At 42.0% G+C, this 25,580-nt stretch overlaps 1 protein-coding gene across 3 annotated transcripts in view; it reads right to left on the reverse strand.

Moving 5' to 3' along the window:
* Positions 1-263: 263 nt before the first annotated feature.
* Tpx2 (TPX2 microtubule nucleation factor) overlaps positions 264-25,580 on the reverse strand; it is a 46,411-nt gene continuing 21,094 nt past the window's right edge. For 2 of the 3 annotated variants that reach the window (XM_051193118.1, XM_051193128.1), the window contains 14 exons: positions 24,370-24,493; positions 21,806-21,934; positions 20,842-20,955; positions 18,593-18,714; positions 17,642-17,805; positions 14,375-14,543; positions 12,481-12,619; positions 11,073-11,289; positions 5,890-5,982; positions 4,749-4,925; positions 3,623-3,769; positions 2,709-2,814; positions 1,925-2,112; positions 264-655 (listed from right to left, as the gene is read on the reverse strand). In XM_051193118.1, coding sequence (XP_051049075.1) covers positions 548-655; positions 1,925-2,112; positions 2,709-2,814; positions 3,623-3,769; positions 4,749-4,925; positions 5,890-5,982; positions 11,073-11,289; positions 12,481-12,619; positions 14,375-14,543; positions 17,642-17,805; positions 18,593-18,714; positions 20,842-20,955; positions 21,806-21,934; positions 24,370-24,493 — 1,997 coding nt within the window. In that variant the 3' untranslated portion in view covers positions 264-547. The remainder of the gene's footprint in view (positions 656-1,924; positions 2,113-2,708; positions 2,815-3,622; positions 3,770-4,748; positions 4,926-5,889; positions 5,983-11,072; positions 11,290-12,480; positions 12,620-14,374; positions 14,544-17,641; positions 17,806-18,592; positions 18,715-20,841; positions 20,956-21,805; positions 21,935-24,369; positions 24,494-25,580) is intronic. The other variant, XM_051193137.1, reaches the window with a different exon arrangement.

The following is a 25,580-nucleotide window of genomic DNA, read 5'->3' on the forward strand; positions in this document are numbered from 1 at the left end:
AAAATGTAGCCTGTACAATTCCATGGTCAACACCAACAGGAGAGAATGTCCAACAGCAGCTTTGTCTGAAGGTGTCCCTGAGTCTGTGTAGTCGTCTTCCTTGAGCCGTTAAGGAGGCTCCCTTGCCTCACAGCACAGGGCTCCTTACACACAAACTCATCTGAACAAAGAATGAATCCGACAGATTGGCTGCTTCTCATTTACACTATGACTGAAACCACAGTCCAGGATTTAACTGCCTTTATTTTATGCTTAATATATATATATATATATAAAAAGGGGGGGGGATTAGGAGAAAATAATTAGACTGTGCCAATAAAACACTTGAAATTCTAGCCATAGCTAAGACCAATAGTAAAGAACCAATTGATGCTGGAAGGAGGTAACTACAAGAAGTCTGATAAAGCCTAAATGAGTTTTGTCTCATTAGCTTTGAAACTATATAAAGTGATCTTCAGGACAACCGGCATCCACAGGTCCATTGCCACACACGGGTGGGCAAGTCTGAGAAAGGGCTCTCTCCATGCTGGTGTGATGCAGAGCACTCCTATTGGAACCGGGTGGAGAACTTAGGAGACACAGGCACAGTCAGCGGCAGCTCACTCGACTTCACCTCCACCGCTGCGTACTTGCGGATTGGATTCGCCTTGTGCACCTGCAAAGGAGGAAAGCAAGGTCACCCCCAAGAAGGATGCTGTACAACTGTGCAGAGTCGTCTGCTTTTGTCTTTTAGAGGAAAATGGTTGGAAAGGTTTAGAGATCCTAACTACAAAGTTAAGGAAGGAGGGCACAGTAAAGTGAAGTAGTAAGGTTTCTAGTGTTGCTCAATGGACCTCACTAAGAACGTCAAGCTTATCCTCAGTGTAACTTACTAGGGAGAGTAATAGAACCCTTTTCAACTATAGCAGACAAAAGTCACAAGTTAAAAATGGTGCCAGGCACTGGCTTTTTGGAACCTATTCCCTATTACCTCGCTCAGCCTTAATGCAGGGGGAGGAGCTTGGTCCTGCCTCAACTTGATATGCCATGCTTTCTTGACTCCCATGGGAGGCCTGCCCCTTTCTAAGTAATGGATTGGGGGGTGGAGAGAGACTAAAAGCAGGTGTGAGGAGGGAACAGAAGGAGGGGAAACTGTGGCTGTCATGTAAAACAAATTTAAAGATTCAATTGAAAAAAATTGTGCTAAGGGTGGCTCGCAAGCGTATGTTAACTCTAGTCCCAGGGCATCTGTCAACCTCCTCTAACCTCTGAGGGTACCAGGTACACACATGGTGGATATCACACATGTAAGCAAAACATATGCATAAATTAATAATAAATCTTTTAAAAATTTAAAGAAATAAATGCAATATTTTTTAAAAAGGAGATCTGATGCCCTTTTCTAGCTCCCATGGGCACTACATGCAAATGGTTCAGACATATAGGTAGTCAAAACAGTCATATCTAAAAAAAAAAAAAAAAAAAAAAATCAGAGTAAAATTTAAACTTATCTGATTGCCTTTCAATATTCAACAAAATCAGTTCAAAACAAAAGGCAAAAGAGCAACAATCAAGAAGGGCTGCTGGGGAGACATGGTGCCAGCTATCCTCATGAAAAGTGTAAGATCAATCTTAGAGTGAGCCAATTTAATACAGTAATAAGTGTGCTTAAGGTGTCGCCACTGGCCTTCACTAAGAATTGCTGTAAGAAACAGATTTATACTGGGAACAAACTCGGGTACCTGAAAAATATAGGCTGGTACCTGAAAAATACAGTAAAATAAGTAAAAATACCAGCAGAGGCTGATGTGTACTAGGAGAGACTACACTGATTCCCCTTTACTCGGCGGCTGTCCAGGTGGATGGGAATAGTTGGCCCCAGCTCCACCAGAAACACAACAACAGAGACAGGGTCCGTCAGTTCGCATGCCGCCCAGTTGATTACCAGTTCTTTCCGGAGCTTGAGTAGCTCCTCCCTTTCCTCCTCCTCTTTCTGTTGTCTGACTTCCTCCAACTGCTGCATTTTCCAGGCTTCCATTTCAGCCATTTTCTTTTCCAACTCCTGCCGCTCCTTGGCTCTCCTCTCGGTAGCCAGTTGAAAGGGCTCCTGAACTAGAGAACCAGAAAGGTTCTCTGAGGATAGAAACAGAAACAACGTTGATGCACACGCAGTACTCCAAAGCCTAGCTCCCAGGACTAGGCCAGCTGGAAAGAGAGGGCTTGCACCCAAAAGCTACCGAGGAAGAAGTGTAAAGTCATATTACAAACTTAGATGGCTGAGTAGCTAGAAAGGCCTCTAGAAGTCATTCCTTGTCAGGGAGACAAAAACAAGACCCAGTGAGGTGACATAGCTTGCTCAATACTACATGCTGCTCTCTCACGCAGAATTTTAACACAGAAGGAGAAGGATCCTAACTTCTGCCATGTTATCAATGCCTAAGAAATCCAACACCCCCCTCCCTCATCCACTTGCTTCTCTCTTAGTGGTGGATAGTCTGTGACTGTCACCTAAAGGCCAGCCGCATCTGCCAAGACTCCCATTCTACCTGTCTGCCCCCAACACACTCAACAACTTAAGGGAGGCCATGGCTCCACCAAGAGCATAAGGCTGGGTCTAAGGGAAGAAAGCCGCCATCCTCTCAGGTAAGGCATTTCTTGTTGACATAGCATCCCCTGCAAAGGCTGACATTCTGTCCTAACCCCAACAAGCACATAAAATACTCCAGCACCTGATTTCTTCTCTTTCTTGGGAACGAAAGGCTCTTGGAAGATGACGGTGTTTGGACGAGCCTTGAAGCAGGCTGCCTCCTTCTGTTGTTTCAGCTCCTCCTCCAGCTGTTAGAAGGAAAGTCTGTCAGACGGCAGCACACAAGGTTTCATACAGTGCTGGACTGCCTCATTAAAAAAGATAGCACTTCCCGAGTGCTGGCAGCTCATACCTGTCTATAACTCCAGTTCCAGGGAATCTGACACCTCCACACCAATGCACATAAAATATCCCTTTGTTTCCTATGGGTGAGTAGTTAGACCCAGAGGCTCAATTAAATCCTAGTTAGTTTTTGTTTTGAGGAGACAGAGAATAGTGACAGTGGCAAAACTAGATGGCAGTTATACCAACCTATAATCCATCCTTTGCCTTTAATTGCCTATTATGCCATATAAAGAGCAATTATGTCACAGGCCATGCTGAAAAAACAGCCTGTCTTAATTGAGAGCCAATGCTCCCATTCTGTTTTTTTACCAAAGCACCAACTTAAGGGAATAAATAGATTAGATGAGAAAGGAGTTATAAAAATCTTGACTAAGAAGGAGTCTTGTATCACTGGTGACTGCTATGGCAGAAGTGAGCAAAGTCAGCCTTCTGGCCAAACGCAACTGGAACTAATAATAGCCTTTACATGTTCAAATATACATATAGGGGGCAAGTAGGGAAAGAAATTATGACAGAAGTCATATGTAACCTATAAAGCCTAGATTAAAGATAATGATGTGACTCCTGGTTTACAGAGAATATATTAAAATAATCAGATCAGTCATCCCAGATGACTTCGGTGTAGATAGTGGATCCACCTATAGGCCTGCCCACTCACCTACACACCCATCAATCAGCCAGCCAACCTTTCAGCTGCTCCCCTCTTCCTACCTGGTGCTTCCACACCTCAGCTTTAAAGGCACCTCTCTTGTCTGTCTCCAGGGAGAAAGGCTCAGCTTGAGTCACATTCTTTATCTTTTTCTCTGGCAAGTTAATGGTGTCAAACTGGGGGAGAGGAAGTGCCTTGAACTTGGGTACCTGATGGGAAAACAAACAGAGTTTCATAAGGAACTGTGGTCAATGGGGAAACCAGGAAAGCCTATCCCACAGACATCGAATCCTGTTAACCACTCAGTGCCTCCCCGCCTTCAAGTCTCTGAATAAAATAGATTGGTCACAAAAACTTATAAGGAACTCTTACCAGACCTGGCAATGCACACCTATAAGCCCAGACCTCCAGGAGCTGATGAAAGGGGATCAGATCAACACCCTTCCTACACTACATAGAGAGACAATATCTCAAAAGGCAAATAGAACAAAAAAAAAAAGCCTCTCAGCCAGCATGCTGGTAAGAATTTTGTCAGCCTGACACAAGCCTTGGGATTATCTGGGAAGAGGAAACTTCAACTGAGAAAACATGGCCAAACAAGAACCTTCTTCCCAAGTTGCTTTTGGTCCTAGTATTAAGTCACAGCAATAGAAAGCAAACTGAGACAGAGATAAAGCAGTATTTGCTCCTGCGTATGAACCTGAAAGACAGCAAGGTAAGTCAGTCCATTGCTAGCAATGCAATGAATCTTTTTAGTTCCCCCCAAAACCTAGGTTTTCTGTCTAATACTTCCAAAACTGGCAGTCATTAGCCTCCTTGTGTCAGGCAGATTAAGTTACTCACCCACTACATATTTCATAGGGGATCCTGCAGGCATTGGTGGAAAGCAATAATTTAATAGTAATTTTCTATAAAAGGTATACAGGTTTTTATTAAAAATTAGGTTTTTATATATTTAATAACTTTATATAAAAGTTTCCTAAGTGAGGTGTGGTGATACATGCCTGTAATCCCAGTACTTGGAAAGCAGAGGCAGGGGAACAACCACAGATTCAAAGCCAGTCTGGTCTACATAGCAAGACACTGACTCAAAACAAACAAACAAACAAACAAACAAACAAACGGGGGGGGGGTCCCTTTGAGGGATCAAAGAATAGTATTTTGCAAATTACAGAAATGAACCCCTACCTCCCCTTTCTGCATTTCTTTTATTTTCTTCTCCTTCTGCAACTGGCGTTCTTTGTCCCGGGTGTCAAAGGAGAAAGGGCACACCTCCACGTTTCTTGCCTCTGGAATATGGGGCTTATAAGGCACCCCATAATGTGGCACAGGTTGAGCTCGTATCACGGCTGGTTTATCCTCTTCCTAAGAGAGAAACTACAGTTTAGGAACAAGGCTCTCCATGTCTCCCCACCCACCCACCCAGACTGTGAACTCGGAAGGCAACTATGAGAGAAGCCACTAATTAACACAAGGTCCCAATGCCTTAGGTACTAAGGAAGACTAGCTTCCTTTTTTCTACCAAAGATGGACAATGCCAATTCAGCTACTACATCAAGGGTCAAAGCAATATAAAAGCATTTGTGTGACTAACACAATTACTCTTTTAAAATCTCAAGTTCCTCACAGGAATGTTGGAATAACTAGTGAAATCAGACAGACAAAATCAAGAGCAAAAGGAGGTACTAAGTAAGCGTACTTACACCTTAGACTCTGACTCAGATGCTAGACTCCACTAACACATGTGACTGAAATTAATGGTTGCCAAACCCAGAATAGGACCAAGTTAGTTGTTTGGGTTCAAGCTAGTAACATAAGATTACCATGTATTTTAGTTTCAACTGAATCTATAAAAAGGTTTATGCTGAGGTCTGCTATAAAATGACCCTAACTCTGGATATTTATAGATAAAACAGAAGATGTAATAAGAAGCTAGCATGATCAATGACAGTTCATTTACAGTCCCAGGAATCGCCACCCTCAATCACCTTTGTGACCCTTGGGTATCAAGGACGAGACAATGTAACTGCTTAGTCTAAGTCTTAAGAGTCCCTCACTGAAGATTGACAAAAACTTAGGGAACTCTTGACCATGTTACAAAGACAACAAGCCTCTAATGCCCTGCTGTTTTCATAGATTGAAAGCCAAGAGTCACACCTTCCCAATTGCTCTCAGAGGAATAAAACAGATGATTGAACATTCATATCATTCTCACAGACAGCTCCAAACAAGACCTGATTGTGTTGGGCCCTGTTAATTGTGAAGAGGGGTTAAGACTCAGATTGATGACCCAGAAGGAAAAGGCAAGACCCTCCTCCCAGGGAGTTACCTCTTCTTTGGTGGGTACTCGGATCCTGTTCTTCAAGGCAAAAACTGGCGACTTGGGGACAGTGGCTGGAATTACCTTCTTTTCAGGAACACCCTAGGAGGAGCACATAACTCAATTAGACATCTCCGAACAATTTCAATTTCCAGTACACTACTCGAAATACTAAAACCCAGGCTAGGAAGAAAAAACCCAAACCCAGGCACTTGCTGACAAGCCTGACCTGTATTTGATCCCATAACCTGTGGTGAAGGAGGGAACTGACTCCCAAAGTTGTCCTTGGATCTCTACATGAATATGCAAGGACTAACACTCTCATATAAACAACACACACACACAAGAGGGAAATTAAAATGCCTTCAAAACTTTCATATGCAAAGACAACAAAGGCCTCTACTATGATCGCCATGGCAGCCCGACTCGTGGGAACCAAAGCTGACAGATGTGTATAGTATTTGCACATGCACATATTCTAGGTCAGTGGTACATTAATCATAATACCTAACATGATGAAAATGTGTTGAATATATTTATCCTATCATATTATGATTTTACTATATGAATTTATTATACTATATAGGGAATATTAGCCAAGGAAAGAAGTTTGTACATGATCAGTACAAACATAGTTTTTCCTACATATTTTCCATCCATCCATGGTTAGTTGAATTCACAGATACAGAACACAGAATTATAGTTGGCTGTGCATGCAAGGTTCATTGTACTTATTTTTTATTTTATGTGTATGAGGTATTTGTCTCTATGTATGTATGTGCACCATGTGCATGCCTGGTACCAGAGAAGATCAGAAGAGACTGGACACCCTGGGACTGGAGCCACTGGAGCGGTGTACCACTCGGCGGGTGCTGGGAATCCACCCAGGTCCTCCAAGAGCCATGGTGTTCTGAACTGCTGAGTTACCCTTCTAGCCCCAGGCGTACTCTTTTCCAAAGACTGTTATCACTAGCACAGGAAATCCAGTCCGCTGTCATTGTGATTACTTTTAAGTTTTTTTTAATGTGCACTAGTGTTTTGCCATGGGTTTTGGGTCTCCTGGAACTGAAGTTACACTCTTACTACAACAAAACCTGCCATTCTGCTTTGCCCTGGACAGATGGATAGCACCATTTCGTGGCGAACTGCACTAGGATCTTGTGAAAGGGGAAGAAAGCCTGGGAAGAAGACAGGGCTCTGCTCTAGCCCACCCGGGCTTCCCACCTGCGTGCAGGCACATCAACAGCCTCCTAGCAATTCAATACCGAAAGACTCGTTTGGTTCTGAAATACCCCCTCCTTTCAGTTTCTCACCTTCTCTGCATCTAACCAAGGGATGCAGTGAGTGCAGTATGAAGAGAAGCAAAGAAACCCTAACCAGCAGCCACACAGTTCTCACAATGTAAGAAAGGAAAAGATCTTTGAGGGCTGGAGAGATGGCTCAGTGGTTTAGAGCACTCAACTGCTCTATCAAAGGACCTGCACTTACTTAGAGTTCAGCACCCATATCAGTAGTTTGTTTACAAATACCTGTAACTCCAAGGAGCCACACCATCCTTTCTGACCTCCAAGGTACACATATATAAATAAAACAAACCTTTCAAGAAAAAAGAAATCACCTTTGGGGAGGCAGTGAGATGGTTGAGTGGGTAAATGTGCTTGCTGCCAAGCCTGGTGACCAGAGAGTTCCACTCTTGGAATCCACGTGATAGGAAAGAACTTACTGCCCCAAACTGTCCTCTGACCTTCACAAGTGCACACACACACCAAGCAAGCAAACAAACAAACAAATAAATAAATACAAAAAAACATTAAAAGTTATGGTTAGGGCCAGAGAGATGTCTCAGTGGTTAAGAACACTGAGACATTGCTCTTCAGAGGTCCTGAGATCAATTCCCAGCAACCACATAGTGACTCACAACCATCTGTGATGAGGTCTGGTGCCCTCTTCTGACCTGCAGGCAGAACGCTGTATATATAATAAATAGATTTTAAAAAGTTATGGTTAGCAGGTATACTGGTGTACAACTTTAATCCCAACACTTGGGAGGCAGAGGCAGACAGATCTCTGTGAGTTCAAAGCCAGCCGAGTCTACAAAGTCAGTTCCAGGCTAGACAGGGCTGCATGAGAAAAATAATCCTACTGCTTCTTCAAAACAGTAATGTTGCTGCTGCAAATATCTGTCTTTTCCAATGGTCTTAGGCAACTCCTGTGAAAGCATCATTTGACTCTCAAATGGGTCATGACCCACAGCCTGAGAATCTTTGGTGTAGGGTAAGTGACCCAAGCTCACTTCCTGATTTGAAAATTCACCAAAACCTAACACTCCCCACCCTGGCAAGCTCCTGAAAAGTTCCTCCCCCAAGAAACCAGTCTCCTGCTCAGTTCTTTGTTGCTTCTCAACTGAGCAGAGGCAGCCACCCTCCTGTCTCTCCCAGAAAATCTCTGGCGTGAGCTTTGTTGTGAGGTGTGACTTTGTGGTAATCCTTGGCTCCCAAACACCAGGATACATCTCCCCTCAGAGCTAGAATACTTGTATAGGGGAACCTCTCCCCTCTGAGCTGTAACACTTACACATATTCCCTACAGGAAGAGCTGGTGGTGAGAGCATGTGCTGTTCTACCAGCCTCTACTAGCTCTGAGGACAAGTGCTTGTCATCTTCCATCTTTGAGCTCCCAGTGTCCAGTATGGATTATGGATACAAGCTGGTGCACATCAGCTTATAATGTCACTTACAGGGCTATCTAATGTTAGTGTGCCCGTGCTACCAGTCAGTAGGTCAGGTACTTACTGAACATCATGAACAGACAAGTTCTCTGTTCTATCTTCCAATAGAACAAAAAAGAGACAAAAAACAAGTAGTAATTGAAATACATAATGAAATGAAATGATAATCCTCATCAATGCTCTAAAGAAATGCAGTGGATGCTACAGCTAAAATTAGGGAAGGTCTCCCTTAGTGGGAAGTTTGGGGAAGGTGACGTGTGTTTAGAAGTGACAGTGTACATGAATAGATGGCACATGTACAAAAGGCAGCAGGACAGGAGATGAGACAGGAAATGTCCCAAGGGCCCCGCGATGAGCTCTCAGGCCTGTCTCCGTACTCTCGGGATCTGATCTCACTGGTAACATCATTCCAACACATGTGCAAAAAACACACAAAACCAAAAAGAACCTAGACAGCCTGCTGCTGTCCCTGAGCTACACCTAAAACAGAAGAGGAGTCTGCCTCCTAGCTTTGCCCACACTTCAAGCCAGCCACCAGCAGGTATCAGCAGCCAGCTCCCAATGCACACCATGCGCAGGCTGCCATCACACTACCTGTGCCCCATGCTCTCTGCTACTCAGGCCCATCATTTTGCTGTCTTTACCACCTGTCAATCACAGGTGTGAAACAAAGAAAAGAAAATCCCCTTCTCTAATTTCTTACACAACTTTTCCTTTCCCAAATTACAAGGATTGGTTCCCTCAGCAAACCGTCTGCATGGCCACTTCTCAGGGGCTTTAATAGTTCCTCTTTGTACCACGAGCAGCACAGCATGCTCACTGTCTGTCCCGCAGCACTGTAAGGGCACACAGGAACAGTTTTGTCACTTGGGGAAGCTAGAAGGAAGCAGCAGACCCACTGCAGCAGGCTCTGAGAGACAGGCTCTTCAGTTTTGCTTCAGAACTCTAGGCCTAAAGGTTAAGAAGCTTCATCTTGGTTCTACAATAAACTTTCTAAAGGTTTTTTTTTGTTGTTGTTGTTTTTGGTTGGTTGGTTGGTTCTTCAAGACAGGGTTTATCTGTGAAGCAGTCCAGGCTGTCCAGGAACTAGCTCTGTAGACCAGGCTGGCCTTGAACTCATAGAGATCCACCTGCCTCTGCCTCCTGGGTGCTGGGATTAAAGGTGTGAGCCACCACCGCCCAGCTCTTTTTAAAAGGTTTTTATGGACAAGCCACAAACCCTTTTTAAAAATGAGTTTCCTGAAAAAATGAAATTGAAAATAATACATCTAAGCCAGTGTGGTGGCACATGCCTTTAATCCCAGCATGTGAGAGGCAAAGGATAGTGGATTTCTGAGAGTTCTGGGCCAGCCTGGTCTCCACAAGCAGTTCCAGGACTGTCAAGGCTTTTACATACAGAAACTGTCTCGAAAACCCAAAAACCAAACCAAACCAAACCAAACCAAGCCAAAACAAAGCACGCACGCACGCACACATTCTGGGGGAAGAGGAGGTGTCACATAAAAGAAAAAGAAAGCTTTCAGTTAAAGAAGAAATGATGATTATTTCTAGGTACAATCACAATTTTTATAAAGCCTTGCAAGTACAACTTGAGGCTCCTTTTGGTGTAGCGAAGGAAATGGAATAAAGAGAACAATGCCCAGAAGTAATATACCAATTTCACTCCTGGCTGACTCAAGCAAAAGGAAAGGCGACACACAGTAAGCCAGAACAATGGCATGATTTCTGCAGTCCCGGCTACCAGGAGGCTGACACAAGGCCATCTCTGAATCCTAGAAGTTTAAGACAAGCCTGACCAACAAAGCCAAGACTCCATCTTGAAGAACAAGGATTAATCATTTAAATGATGGATGGTGTACTAGTTTATATTTTATGAGACTTGAGCATTTATTTACAGATCTTGGGCATCCATGCAAGGTTCCATAACTCCATATGAAAAGGGACATGTGTCAGCCACCCCAGCAACACAATGACAATGACAATACAAGGATGTCACCTCTACTACACATCAAACTACAAAGTTTGCCTCCTCCACAAAGCACTCCCTAGCACTTTTCTCCTACTTGTGGGAGGTACACGTTTTTAATCCCAGCACTCTGGGAGGCAGAGGCAGGTGGATCTCTGTGAGTTTGAGGCCAGCCTGGTCTACAGAGTGAGTTTCAGGACAGTCAAGGCTGTTACATAGAGAAAATCTGCCTTGAAAACCCAAAACAAAACAAAACAAAAACCAAAAAATTACATCTCTCTTCTGAATACATCCTCCTGTGAGTCTATTAAATAATATCAAATACCCACCCATTGACTCTCACTAGACTTGAAGTCCTAAAACTAAAATCCAATTCAGCTGGATCTTTTTGTCATTTTCAACCTGATACAATGACATCCTGTTCCCAGCACCACCTTAACATTTGTGAATGGGCAGATTTCTATCAAGTGCCAGCACCCACACCTCAAGTATTCTTACCACAACATCTTCCAGGATCTTAGTTGGGCAAGGTCTGGAATGAAACTCAAAGTGTTCATCCTCTGATTTTTTCTTGGACTCTCGCTCTTGAATTCGTTTCTCAATTTCCAAATCAAAACCAACAGGCTGAGTGGGAGGTTTAGCAGGAGGTCTCTTGGGCAAGATGGGGCCACTTTCAAAAATTCTGGGATCAAGTTCTCGGGCTTTGAATTTGTATCTGTAAGGAGGGAATTTAGATAATACAAAAGCCTTTTTAAATTAAAGAAAAACTACACAAAGTAGAACAAAAGTTTATAAATAAGTGATAAGACATCCACTATGTACAGCAAAACCTCTCCTCCTGAAAAGAGTAAAGAGGCAGCTGGGAATTTGGAGGCGTGGGGCTCCATGATGGCAAACACCTGTGGTCCTAGCATTCAGGAGGTAGAGACTAGAGACCAGAAACTCTAGTTTGGGGCTGGAGATCTGGCTTGGATGTTAAAGGCACTGGCTGTTACTCCAAAAAGCCTCAGTTCCTAGCACCCACAGCAAACAACCATCTGTAACCATCTCCAATTCCAGAGGATTTAGACATCTTCATCTGGATTTCTTGGGCACCAGTGGTGTAGGTGCTACATGAAGTCAAAACTCCCATAAATATACAATAAAATTAAAAAATAAACAAAGTTGGGGCTGGAGAGATGGCTCAGTGGTTAAGAGCACTGGCTGCTCTTCCAGAGGACCCAGGTCCAATTCCCATCACACACATAGCAACTCACAACAGTCCATAACTCCAATTCCGGGGAACCTGACATTGTCACACTAATGCACATAAAATAAAGTTAAATACATTATTTTTAAAAATTAAAGTCATCTTTGGCTAATAGCAACTTCAAGGCCAGCTAGGGTTACATGAAACCTTGTCCAAAAAAAAAAAAAGATAGGCCCAAGGCTGGTGACATGGTCTGTAATCCCATCAATTCTGTCTAAGGCAAAGGGCTGGCTGGCGTGTAGCTCAATAGTACAGTGTTTGCCTTACATGCACAAAAGCCCTGGGTTTCACCCCAATACCACAATGATCAGGGAAGATCTGGGCAGACAAGTTTCAGTGTTGACTACACTAAGTTCCAGCCTTTTCCAAGGGTAAAGCTGTAAAACTCCTTTGATGGTCAGGAAGAGGTAAGGTCTACCTAAACTAACCTTAGTCCTCAATTGGAATCCAAAATTAAGTTCTGCCACCCCCACTTCTGCATTGCATTTTAATCAGCTCATGCTCCAGGGCACCTCCATATTCCCACTTTCAGTCAGAGACAGGAACGCAGCCTATAGAGCCACCATGAGAAGGAAAAGAACAACCACTGTCCCTACATGGCGGAAAGCAAACAGACAGGCTTTACTAGCCCTTCTCACACATGCCAGTGGGACTTACTGCTGAAGTTTCTCAAGCTCCTCAGCCTCTTGTTCTGCTGTACTTTTGCAGGTCACAAGCCTCGCACGGTATTTGGTTTGCAGTATGGGAGTCTGGGGATCTTTTGAGATCTTGGTCACAGATCTGGAGGGTAACAAGTCTGTAAAGCAGAATCACAGACATTTGCTTAGCTCCCCAAGATCCAGTTTTCCTGTAAGTGCTGATCCAACCAGATAGAAAATGGACAAAGAGGAGTGACTGGCTTTGTGCACTCAACTCAGCTTACGCTATGCAACCTACGAATGTTCCCTCCTTTCCTCCTACCATTCTTACCGAAGGGTAAATTCTTCTGTCATCTCTGCACTAATTTCTATTGATAACACCAATTTTTTTTTTTTTTTTTGCTTATTGTTGACAATGTTTTTATTACAGTTTTAAGACATCAAACCTTTACAAACCAATGAGTAATTCCCGACTTTATGAATTTCACAACAAACATTCAGATCAAAACATGCAGGCCACCACAAGTCAATGGCAAAGCCAGGTATGGTGGCAAATGCCTGCAACTCCAGCATTTAGGAAGGTGAGGCAGGAAGGATCAATAGTTGATGCCCAACCTAGGCTACATTTCAACTTTCAAACTCATCTCACTATACAGCTACACCAAACAGGGAGGCAAAGCAGACAGAGCAAAGTCAACTGGGGAAGTTCGAGGGAGACGAGAACAAGAGCAACCATGCCAACACAGCAGTATTGAGAGCAGCAGTTCTCAACCTTCCTAATGCTGCAATCCTAATGCATAGTTCCGCATGCACTATACATTATTATACAATTATTTTTGTTGCTACTTCATAACTGTAATTTTGCTACCGTTATTAGCTCTTATGAAAACATCTGTGTTGTTTTCCAATGATCTTGGGTGACTCTGTAAAAGGGTCATTTGACCCCCAAAGTGGTCAACCCTAGGTTGAGAACCACTGATTTAGAGCATTACCACTGCTCACAGAGGATATTGAATTCCCTGGCCAGTAACAAACCTGACAATTTTCATAATTACTTAAAATGAATTCTTCTATCTAGACCTTATATAACAGTGAGAAAAATTATCTAATTCATTTACTAGATTCTTTTTTGAAATTGAATCTGACTATGAATCTTGGCTAAGTAAGAACTTAATTCCATGAAGATAAAAACATTCACTATCTTCCTAATATAAAATGTCAGACTATAGTAGCAATCTTAAACACTGTAGTTAGGGTTGAGAATGTAGTTGGCTGGTAGAGTGCTTGTCTAGCATGTGCAAGGCCTTAGGCTGGATCCCCAGCACTACAAAAAGAAAACTGAGAAATACTACATTTAAAGTAACTCATGTGGCTACCTAAAAGGCCTACTGAGAGGGAACTTTTAGGTAGCTCAAAAACACATGCTTTACCCAAAATACTAGCCATATTTATTGTTGTTTTGAGTCTGAGTCTGGGTCCTTTGTAGCCCAAGCTGCCTTGAAATCACTATTTAGACCAAGCTGGCCTTGAGCCCCAGCCTCTCAAATGCTGGAATTACAAGCATACCCCAACCCAGTTAGCCATATCTTCTGGTAAGATGTCTTACATTATTCTCTCTCTCTCCCTCTCCCTCACACAGATTCGCCTGCCTTTGCCTCCCAAGTGCTGGGATTAAAGGCGTGCATCACCACTGCCTGGCTTCAATCTGTAAACTTTATCTTCTTGTAGAAATTACTCTCATAAAGACAGAAACAACTAAAATCCTTTTATCTGTTCACCACCAAATCTATACAAATTCATCAGCATTTCCGCCCATTCACCTCACTCTCCTGCTGCCCTGTGAACAATCACCACTGCTGTGCCAGGGCCTGGGGAAGAGGTGCTGGCCAGCAAGGTACTGCGAGGAAACTTACTCTCTTCCTTCTTATTCCTCAGATGATATCTGTTAGGGGTTCGTTTGTGGAAGGCTTCAACCTGCTGTGCAATGGGCACATATGTAGAAGCTGCTTCCTCAAATGTTCTTTTCTTTCCTTTGGACAGATTGAAAGGTTTAACGATGGTGCAGCCTTTAGTCACTCGGGCCTGTGAAGAGAAAAGCTGTTCAGCAAACTAAATGTGCTCTACCACCAGCCACATACACAGCACAAGTCGGAGCCAGGACTCAGCAAGGTTACATCATATATCATACATGTCATCATGTTTCTTTTTAAAAGAAACATGGCACTTAGGAGATTGTTTATGCAATAGTACATATGGAGCTTTGCCCACCAATCAAGAGCAAGTTTTCTTACAATGCAAAGGGAAGGGGAAAGGAAAGATAAAACCACACACACAAAAAGGCATGGGCTGCTGGGTCTGCATCAGATCAGGCAGAAGCCTAACTTAGCTCTCTCCACATATACCCTCAAACTGATCGACACAAAAGCCTACCTGACCGTGGGTCATTAACTTTTCATCTGTTTTTAGTGAGATGTTTTAATAAGGTCTCTCTCTGTACCCCTGGCTGGCCTGGAACTCACTCTGTAGACCGGGCAGCCTTTAACTCACAAGACATTCATTCACCTGCCTCTGCCTTCCCGGTGCTAGAAGTAAAGTCATGCACCACTAGGCCTGGCTGGATCACTAATTTTGAATGGAAGCAAAACTCAAGGGCATAATTCTAAAGAGGCAGCAACAAATCCAGGCTTTAAGAACAACTCAAGACCAGGCACAGAGTACAACTTCATCTCAAATAAAGGATAATGATGACTATAAACGTGAACAGCTCAATAGTTCTAGAATGTTGACTTAGGATCATCATTGCTCCTGGTGATGCTCTGCTGATAAAATTGGACACGGGAGCACCAGCCATACAAATGATGTCTAGATATTCATGCAAATAAATCACATGCACACATAAAATAAATAAATAACTGGGGGGGAGTGGCGCTGGAGAGGTTAACTCAGAGGATCTGAGTTCAATTCCCAGCACCCACATCAGGTGGCTCACACAACCACCTCTAACTCCAGGATCCACTCCCTCTTCTAACCTCCACTACCACCCACACATACATAGCATACACTCACAAGACACACAGGTATATACATAAACAATTAAAAAAAAATAAGTAATAAAAATGTTTTTAAAAAACTTTGCCTTAAGTCAGGATGGACACCCACCATCCCATTATTGGGGAGGTGAAGTCAGGAGGATAAGGAGTTCAAAGGTCATCCTCAGCGAGTTTGAGTTAAGCATAAACTAAATTGGACCCTGTCTAAAACACAAAAACAAACAAAAAACTGGCTATAGAGATGGCTCTACAGTTAAGAGTACCAACCACTCCTTAAAAAAAAAAAAAAAAAAAAAAAATCAGAACAGTGATGATGCAAACATTTAATCCCAGCACTGGGGAGGTAGAGACCGGAGTCTACAAGTTCAAGGCAAGCCTGGTCTACAGAGCAAGTTCTAGGACAGCCAAAGCTACAAAGAGAAACTTTCTCTCTAAAAACAAACAACCAAAAACAACAACAACAAAAGAAAACACCAAAAAACCAAGCACAATATAAGAGGTCTGCTCCAAGCCCAGTTTTCACATAAGCTCTGCTAGATCTTGAACACAACATTGTAGACAACAGGTTTTTTTTTTTAAGATTTTTTTTTTTTTCTAGATTTGATGTTTATTAAGGTTTTGAAAGAACAGGTCCCAAGACTTTTAAGCCAATAAGTAACCCCTGGTTCTATCCTAATCTCCTTTATCAATCAGCTAATGTGTCTTCCAAGTTAAACTAGGTGTCACTATATTCACATGGCTCTAGATTTATTTATTTCTGACATTATAATTACATTATTTCCCCTTCTCTTTCCTCCCTCCAAAATCTCCCATATCTACCTCCCCTTTCAGATTTATGGCCTCTTTTTTCATTAACTGTTGTCATATAAATACATACATACATACATACATATCCTGCTCAGTCTGTGTGCTGACTATTATATCAACTTGACACAAGTTAGAGTTATCTGAAAGGAGGGAACATTAATTAATAAAATGCTTCCAGCTGGGTGTTGCTGGTGCTCACCTTTAATCCCAGCACTCCAGAGGCAGAGGCAGGCGGATCTCTGTGAGTTTGAAACCTGGTCTACATAGCAAGTCCCAGGACATGTTCCAAAAACAATACAGAGAAATCCTGTCTCCAGAAAAGAAAAGAAAATGCTTCCATAAGATCCAGCTAGTTTTTTAAATTAATGATTGGTGGGGGAGGGCCCAGACCATTGTGGGTGGTGTCATCCTGGGCTGATGGTTCTGGGCTCTAAGAAAGCAGGCTGAGCAAGCCAGGGGAAACAAGCCAGCAAGCAGCTCCCCTCGGTGGCCTCTGAATCGGTTCCTGCCTCCAGGTTCCTGCTCTATTTGAATTCCTGTCCTGACTTCCTTCAATGATGAACAGTGCTGTGGAAGTGTACATAAGCCAAGTAAACCCTTTCCTCCCAAGTTTCTTTGGTCATGCTTTTCATCACAGCAACAGTCACCCTAAGACAGTCTGATTAATGTTAATTGTATGTATGTTTCAGGGCTGACACTTTTTATTGGATAAACAATTGATGTGTTCTTCCCTGGGCAAACTACTATTCCAGTTCTCAGCACTCCTGAGTTACTTGTAATTCTTTGTATCAGGCCGAGGCCTCCTGAGCTTTCCCTCATCCATGTGAGCATGTCTGTTGTGTTGTCCTTGTTCAGCATGTTTAGGTAGTCTTGTTGCTGAGACTCGATGGAAACACAATCTCACACACAGCAAACTCCCTGACCCTGCTGGGCTTGGGGCAGACCTCTCCTATTGTGTCCAGTTTTATCAGCAGAGCACCACCAGAAGCATTGAGGGCCCTAAATCCTCACACCTGCAGGCACCATTGTCTTACTTGAGATGAGGTCATACTTTCCACACCTCATCTACACCTGAGCCTTCAGGTACAGGAGAAAGAAAGCTTCTACAGATTTGCCATACATCATCTTACATACTTCATGTCCCGCCTTAATTACATGTGTGTGGTAACATGCGTTCCCAGAGGAGTGATTAGCTGACAATCACACAGTTCACAGGGAATTTTTATCTATCTTGATTCAAACAGTAAGCCTCCCTCAATCATCCTACTATAATGACCACAAATGCTACAGCTGAATCCTACTCATTAGTAATAATACTGTTACCTGGCAACTTACAGGAGATGGAGGATGCTTTCGAAGTTCAGACATGAAATTGACTTCCTTATATTCTTCCTGGTTCTTGGGATGTTGTTTGATTCGCTCATCTGTGAGGAAGTGAAAGTCAACTGTTTTGGTGACTTGGTTCACAGATTTCTTCACAGGTTGCCCTGAGGAGCAGAGTAAAACACACAGTTAAACATTAAGAACAGAGAACACTAGCAAGTCCCTTTACAACTCTAATCCTTTCCATATTTGTGTTACTATGGATCTAGGTTTTATGTTTGCTGAGTTCTACTGGTTTTGAAGTCCTTTGTTCAGATGTAAACTAGGTAAGGAAGAAGAACCTGCTCCTAGGATGTAGTCCTAGCTTTGAAGAAAGACAGTCACTCAAACTGCTATATAAAGCCATGACCTCACCCCCTTTTTTAAAAATGCAGTTGGAGATGGAATCCAGGGCCTCAGAAACTCTAGTCAAACACTCCATACCACTGAGAATCCAACCCACATGGACCAACTTTAAAAGAAGAACTTGACTGAGACTCTCTAGCAGGTCTCTGTCTTCAATGTCACCAATAGCACTATTCCAGAACCAAGCAAGTCTATGAGCTCTTTATCCAGTCCCACTTTTCCTTCTACCTACAACTGAGCTCTTTTTTACCCTCCACCTTTAGGATGAGAAGGAAATGACATACCAGCCAGGCTGTCTGTCTGTATCTCAATCCTTTGGCTAACACACAAGAGAAGAGCTGCATGCTCTCAGATGCACTGGCATAGGTAGAGAAAATAACCACTGGGTTGCAGATTAACCTCCAGCCACGGCTTTAAATACATACATGGACTTACTCTGACTACTCAAACTAATTGTTTTCATTTTTGCTTTACAGACCTCAAAAAAGACTACCAAAATTTCAAGAAGCACCCTCCTAGTTACGGCCCAAGAGAGGCCCAGCTGACCTGGCCCTGCGAGAGCAAGCTTCTTGAACTCTTCGTTCTTTTTCCGCATCTCCACCACCTCCTGCTGCATCTTCAGTCTCTTCTCCAACTCCTGCTCTTCAGTACTTTTTACAACCTTTAGCCTAGAAACAAGAATCAGCAAGAGAGAGAAGAAACAGGGAAAAGAGTTAAGTGATTCAAAGGACTCTAGAGCTGCTGGGTATAGACTATGTTTATAATCTATGATATCTATCAAAACCAAAGTCTATCAGAAAGAAACACTGGCTTAATTAGGTAACATTATAAAAGGATAGATACTTTACATGGAGAGTATAAAATTTTCAGAGAACAATTGCTACAACTACACAAGACACTAGACACCACAGAAGACTCACATATTTTTCTACACCAATGGACTAGCTTTTATGCCACATGAAAAACTAAGCTAAAAAGCCAGAAGAGCCACATTTAGAATTCCAGCACTTGGGAAGTTAAGGCCAGAGGACAGCAAACAGGAGACCAGCCCAGGTAATATCGCTAGTTCCAGGTCTAGCAGTATAAGAAAGAAAGGAAAACCTGGGCAGTGGTGGTGCACAGCTTTAATCCCAGCACTGGGGAGGCAGAAGAAGGTGGAATTCTATGAATTTAAGGCTAGTCTGGTCTATAGATCGAGTTCCAGGAGAGACAGGGCTACACAGAGAAATCCTGTCTCAAAAGAAAAACAAAACAAACAAACAAACAAACAAAAGCTAAAATATTTTAATGCTGAAAGATATAAAGAAAGATGATTTATAGATACAAAAAAAAAAAAAATCAATTAAGGGCTAGAGAGATGGTCGAGCAGTTAAGAGCACTGGCTGCTCTTGAAGAGGACCTGAGTTCAGTTCCTAGCATCAACATGTGGCTTACAACCATTGTTAACTCCAGTTCCAGGAGAACTGATGCCCTCTTCTATCCTCCAGAGTACTCACACAAATGTGGTAAACTGGCAAATAATTATATACACTAAATAAATAAATAAATAAATAAATAAATAAATCTGAGGTGCTAGACATACTAGTTTGGTTTGACTATACCATGTTGCGGTTTAGATTATAACATTACTTTGTACCTCCTAAAATATAATTATAAGTAGTCAATTTACAAAACTTAAACATAGATTTGGGCATGGTTAACACATGCCTTTAATCCCAGCACTCAGGAGGCAGAGGCAGGCAGATCTTTGTTGGAGGCTAGCCTGGTCTACAGAGCAAGTTTCAAGGTAGCCAGGGCTACACAGAGAAAGCCTGTCACAAATAAACAAATAAATAAATAATAAGTTATTTGATACTATAAATATTGTATCAACTAGATCTGAGGCAATTTAAATTTTCAGAGAGGCAGACAGGGGCTCTGGGTGTAGTTTTATACTTACTAGCATACACAAAATTTAATCTCTGGTACCACATACACCAGGAGTGGTAGTGCACATACACATTCCCTGTGCTAGGGAGGTGGAGGCAAAAAGAGCAGAGGTCCAAGGTCATCTTTGGTTGCTTATCTAGTACAAGGTCAGCCTATGCTACAAAAACAAAAGGATGATGACACATCTTTTTCTTTTTTAATTTCAACATCCATAAAACCATTATCTATTATTAAACCAGTGGTTTTCAACCTTCCTGATGCTGTGACCCTTTAATACAGTTGTGGTCCCCAACCACAAAATTACTTTCGATGCTACTTTGTAACTGCAATTTGGCTATTGTTATGAATCTTAATGTAAATATTTTAGATAGGGGTTTGTCAAAGAGGTTGCAAACCAGGGTTGAGAACCGCTGTATTAAAGGGTAAACAAAATTTTCCAGAAAAAAATTAGTATCTCTTGACAAATGAATAAAAATGGCCCCCAAAGTTGAATACTGACTGTAAAACCAAGTATATTTACTGGGTAAAGGGCAAGAAGCTCAAGGAGGCCTGTCCAATTGAGTTAGTAAAAACTCACTTTTGTTTTTTTAGCCCCAACTATATTGAAACTCTGTGTACCAGGCTGGCCTTGAACTCAAATACCTGCTGGTCTCTGCCTCCCAAGGGCTGAGATTAAGGGTGTGTACCTTCAGAGCACAGCTTTCCATCTTGTGTTCATTGTTTACCGTCTCAGCATCCTTCGGGTCACAGGTGGGGTCACAGACAGCTTTTAAGAGTTTCCCCAATGGCAGGTGTGCCAACTGGATTGAAGATGGACCTATTTATAATTTACTGTATTTAAAATTTTACTCTGGGGAAAGATTTACCTTGCAAGTGGAATACTAGGCACGGTATGCTTGCCCTTGACTTTCTCCAGACTTTCTCTTTCATTCTTTCTAGAAGCACCTTCTTCCTCTTCCTCTGGTTTCTTTTTATGAGACCTTGAGTTCAAAATGAACAAAAATAAATAAATTTCAACTTCCTAAAGCACATCCTCATTAGGGGGACTAACTACATCATCAGATGGTACACAGCAAGGGCTCCAACAGTTAACCCTAAGAACGCCTGCAGAGGTCAGGTGAAGCCTGTCATCATCAACCCAACAAACAGAAGACAGTAGCCACCTTCCTGGTGGCTACAATATCTGTTTCTTAGTAAATTCAGGAGTGGCAGCAATGTAGCCAGCTACAAGTATTGTACTTGCTTCAGCAGCCTCTACTGCAACTGGGAGATCCAAGTGACAATCGAACTAAGATAAAACTGGCTTTCCTGGGTGAGTGCTAGCTAGCGTGCTTCCTTTACAGTATACACTCTTAAACATGGATGTAATGTCTAAAGTCACCTTCTGATAATGAAGCCCAAGAAAAATGAAAAAGCTAAAAAGTAAAATAGCTAAGAATCAACCAAAGGCAGTGACAAACTAGTTTTGACTTCTGTGAAGTACAAAAAATATTTAGAGTATTCCTTGTGGTAAAACACATTCACAATTTAAAAACAATAATAATAAGCATGTACACCATATATTCTGTTCCGTCTTTGCCACAGAGGAGCACTGGGGTCACACCTGTAAACTTAAGCTTTGAGCACCTTCCAGAAGGGACACAGGAAAAAAACACCCCTGGATCATGGTATAGCTTAGGAGTTTCCCAGTCTACAGGTACACCAACCAGACCGTAGAAGGGCCCATTGCCAACTTTCCTTTATAACTCAAAACTCTCAGTTCAGGAGAGAAACCTACCACACAGGGCAGTGTGGCCTACAAAACAACAGTAAGAAGCCTTGACTACTTACATTTTCATTCTTTTAGAAGGTGGAAAGTCCCTGGAAGGCGTAGTATAACTCTTTGCTTTCATTTCAACAAGGGCATGTTTTTTTCCTTTGTGCTCCAAATGCTTCTTAGCAGAGAGTCTAACGGATCTTCTACAGTTGAAATGACACAGTTTCATTTACTACACATACACAAATGTTCTTCAGACAATAAAAGTATGTCAAGCTACAAGGCCAATAAAATGTTTATTATCCATTCTCTAGTAATCTAATATTTGTGAAAATTTGCTATTTCCTACCATAAAATTCTGGTATTCAAATTTGCTGGTGGTTTACAAATTAGATCTCAATAAAACTAATTTTAAAAATACCAACAAAACAGACTAAATAGGGTATTGTTATTGTAATCTCAGCACTCAGGAAAGCTAAAGTAGAATGGCAAGGCCTTGACTCAAAAAGATAAAACTAGAATCAGAATCTTGGGTGTGGTGGCACATACCTTTAATTCCAGAGCTTAAGAGGTAGAGAAGGACAAAGTTTGAGGTTAGCCTAGTCTACATATTGAGTTCCAGGACAATCATAGCTACACAGTGAGAACCTGTCTCAAGTCTTAAAACAGAGTTAAAATACTAAATACATCTGAATGAGAGCTGGGATAATTCAGTCATAAACTTGCCTAACAAATACAAGGAGCAAAGATCTGGGTTCACTTCCCCAGGAGAGATAAGAAAGGACACAGAGAAGTTAAGATTAAATATAAAACACAGGAAAAGGGAAATAGGATAACAATAACATAACAACAAAAAAAAAACAATGACCAAGAAATAAAGCAATGACAAATCTAACCACATTAATAATTATAATATATAGTAAGAGAATATATAAGCTAACAACATTTCAAGTAAATGAGACTGATAGTTTTTGTTTGTTTGGGTCTTTGTTTTGGGTTTTTTGTTTGTTTGTTTTGTTTCTGAAACAGGATTTCTCTGTGTAGCCCTGGCTGTCCTAGAACTCACTATGTAAACCAGGCTGCCTCAAACTCATAGAAATCTGCCTGCCTTTGCATTCCAAGTGCTGATATTAAAGGTGTGCACTACCACCTCCAAGCTAGGTTTTGTAGTTGTTTTTTTAAAAGCAAAATCCTACTAAGTCCCATCTACAAAAACTTAACTTTTTGTGATTGGTTACTTTAAAAGCTCCACATTAAGAGGAAAGGTGTGTGTGTGTGTGTGCGTGTGTAAAATTTTAAATTTTTCATAAAGTTTTTTTTGTTTTGTTTTGTTTTTTGAGGCAGGGTTTGGAGCCTGTCCTGGCCCTTGCTCTGTAGACCAGGCTGGCATCGAAATCAGAGATCCTCCTACCTCTGCCTCCTAAGTGCTAGGATTAAAGGAATATGCCACCATCGCCCGGCTTTAAAGATTTTTTAAAATGATTTATTTTTATTTGCTGTGCATTGGTGTTTCGGCTGTATGTATGTCATGTGAGGGTGTTCGATCCCCTGGAATTGGAGTTACAGATAGTTGTGAGCTGCCATGTGGGTGCAGAGAATTGAACCCATAGCCTCTGGAAGAGCAGTTAGTGTTTTTAACCACTGAGCCATCTCTCCAGCCCAATAATTAAAAATTTTAAATAAGGGCTGAGCATATAATTTTATAATAAAAAGTATGATTAACACAAATGAGACTGGTTCAAACTCTAATGCCACAAAATATAAAGCATGAATAATAAAGGGCAAAGTATAATAAAAGCAAAAGAAAATTTCTATAATACTAAAAAACAAAGAAAGGTATTTGAGGGCTAAAGAGATGGCTCAGTGGTTAAGAGCACTGGCCGCTCTTGCAGAGGACACAGGTTCAATTCCCAGTATCCATATGAGGGCTTACACTGTCTTGAACTCCAGTTCCAGAAGTTCTGACACCCTTCTAGACAGGAGCCAGAAATGCACATGACACAGATATATAAATGCAGACAAAACACCCAGACACATAAAGTAAATGAATGTTTTTTTGGGTTTTTTTTGTTGTTGTTGTTGTTTTGTTCGTGTGTGTGTGTGTGTGTGTGTGTGTGTGTATGTATTTGGGTTTTTTGTTTTGCTTTGTTTTGTTTTTTGTTTGTTTGTTTGTTTGTTTTTCAAGACAGGGTTTCTCTGTGGCTTTGGAGGCTGTCCTGGAACTAGCTCTTGTAGACCAGGCTGGTCTTGAACTCACAGAGATCCGCCTTCCTCTGCTTCCAGAGTAAGGGAGTAAAGGTTCCTCTGTCTCCTGAGTACTGGGAGCAAAGGCGTGCGTACCACCTGGCCATAAATTAATGTTTTTAAAAAGAGAAAGGTAATTGACATCAGAAAAATATAATCATTTTATCCATATGAAGCTTTTAAAGCTGACAAGTTTGAATCTGGCTCTGAAATGAACTTGCCTCAAGTAAGCAACTAAGAATCTATACGCACTTACCTATAAACTAAACCTACAAGCTATAATGCACAGGCATTGAACGAACATAGGAGTCTAGCAGCGCAGACACAATCTGTGGGGTTTCTATACTGTTTGAGCAGCACCAGCAAGACCCACAACTTTGTGCCCCACTCTTACCGCTGAGCCTGGACAGAAGTTGTTGATACAGCCCCCTCAGCATTCACAGAAGAACAATCATCTGATGGAACAGAATGTTTTTGAAGATTTTCCTTTTCTGTGTCATTATAGTAAGTGTTGTCAACTACGAGAGACCAAAACCCTCATAAATATATTACAAGTTTAAATGGTGAGATAGCTCAACAGTTACAACACAGGCAGCTCTTTCAGAGGACCTGGGCTCATATTCCCAGCACCCACATGATGTCTCATAACTCCAGTCCCAGGGGTTCTAATACCCTCTGGCCTCTTCTTCTGGCCTCTTCAAGCAAGATACACACACACACACACACACACACACACACACACACACACACACACACACACTTGCGCATAAAACACCCATCAACATAAAATTTAAAAATGGGAAGGTTTAAATGGAGTTACCCTGTAACAGGGGACAGTATCTCTCCCAGACAAATAAAAAGCATAGAGCCACATATATGCTACCTCTTTTCAAGTTTTTAATCTGTAGGTTTCGTATAGACACTACCCCAAAACACATTCCCGGTTATTGCCATTGCTCTTAGCTTCCCTCCAAAACTGGACACTAAGACCCCATTTGTTGGAGATACCACACTTGACTCATAGAACATGGAATAAAAGCAAGTTGGTTTCAAACTGGAAGCCCCCGTCCTACTAACTAGCTTTCATAGTGCTGAAGGCGTATGTATACTACTGGGGGAGTAACAGGAATCTTTCTCAGACATGAACCCTGCCAGCTACAGTTAACACCTGCCCTGGCAAGACACGCCCACCAGTACAATAGTGACTGAGGTGTCATGAGAGTGACCAGCCACTTTCTGATTGGATTTAAAGCCCACCCAGAAAATGGAATTCACACCTCTCACCGTTAAAAGGTCCAAGGGCCTGTAGCTTGGGAGGCCATGAGTCCTGGGTGGACATACTACTACTATTCTGCTAAGCAGACACAATATTAAACTGCCCCCTAAGTATTATCTGTACATCCATTATGTTAGTGCCTCTCCCAAAACTCAGAGAAGCTTCTTTTTTTGCAGTAGATAGTAATTAATACAGAGACTCACGACTGGTCAATGTGTAGAGAAAATAAGATTATAGGGTTCAGATCTAAACAGGACATCATACCCCCCCTGCCTCTAAGGCTCAGCGATCACCAAGGGGATAGACATTTTCTAAGAGCCAGAGATAAA

This window comes from Phodopus roborovskii, unplaced genomic scaffold (genome assembly GCF_943737965.1).
Source record: "Phodopus roborovskii unplaced genomic scaffold, PHOROB, whole genome shotgun sequence".
Taxonomy (NCBI): domain Eukaryota; kingdom Metazoa; phylum Chordata; class Mammalia; order Rodentia; family Cricetidae; genus Phodopus; species Phodopus roborovskii.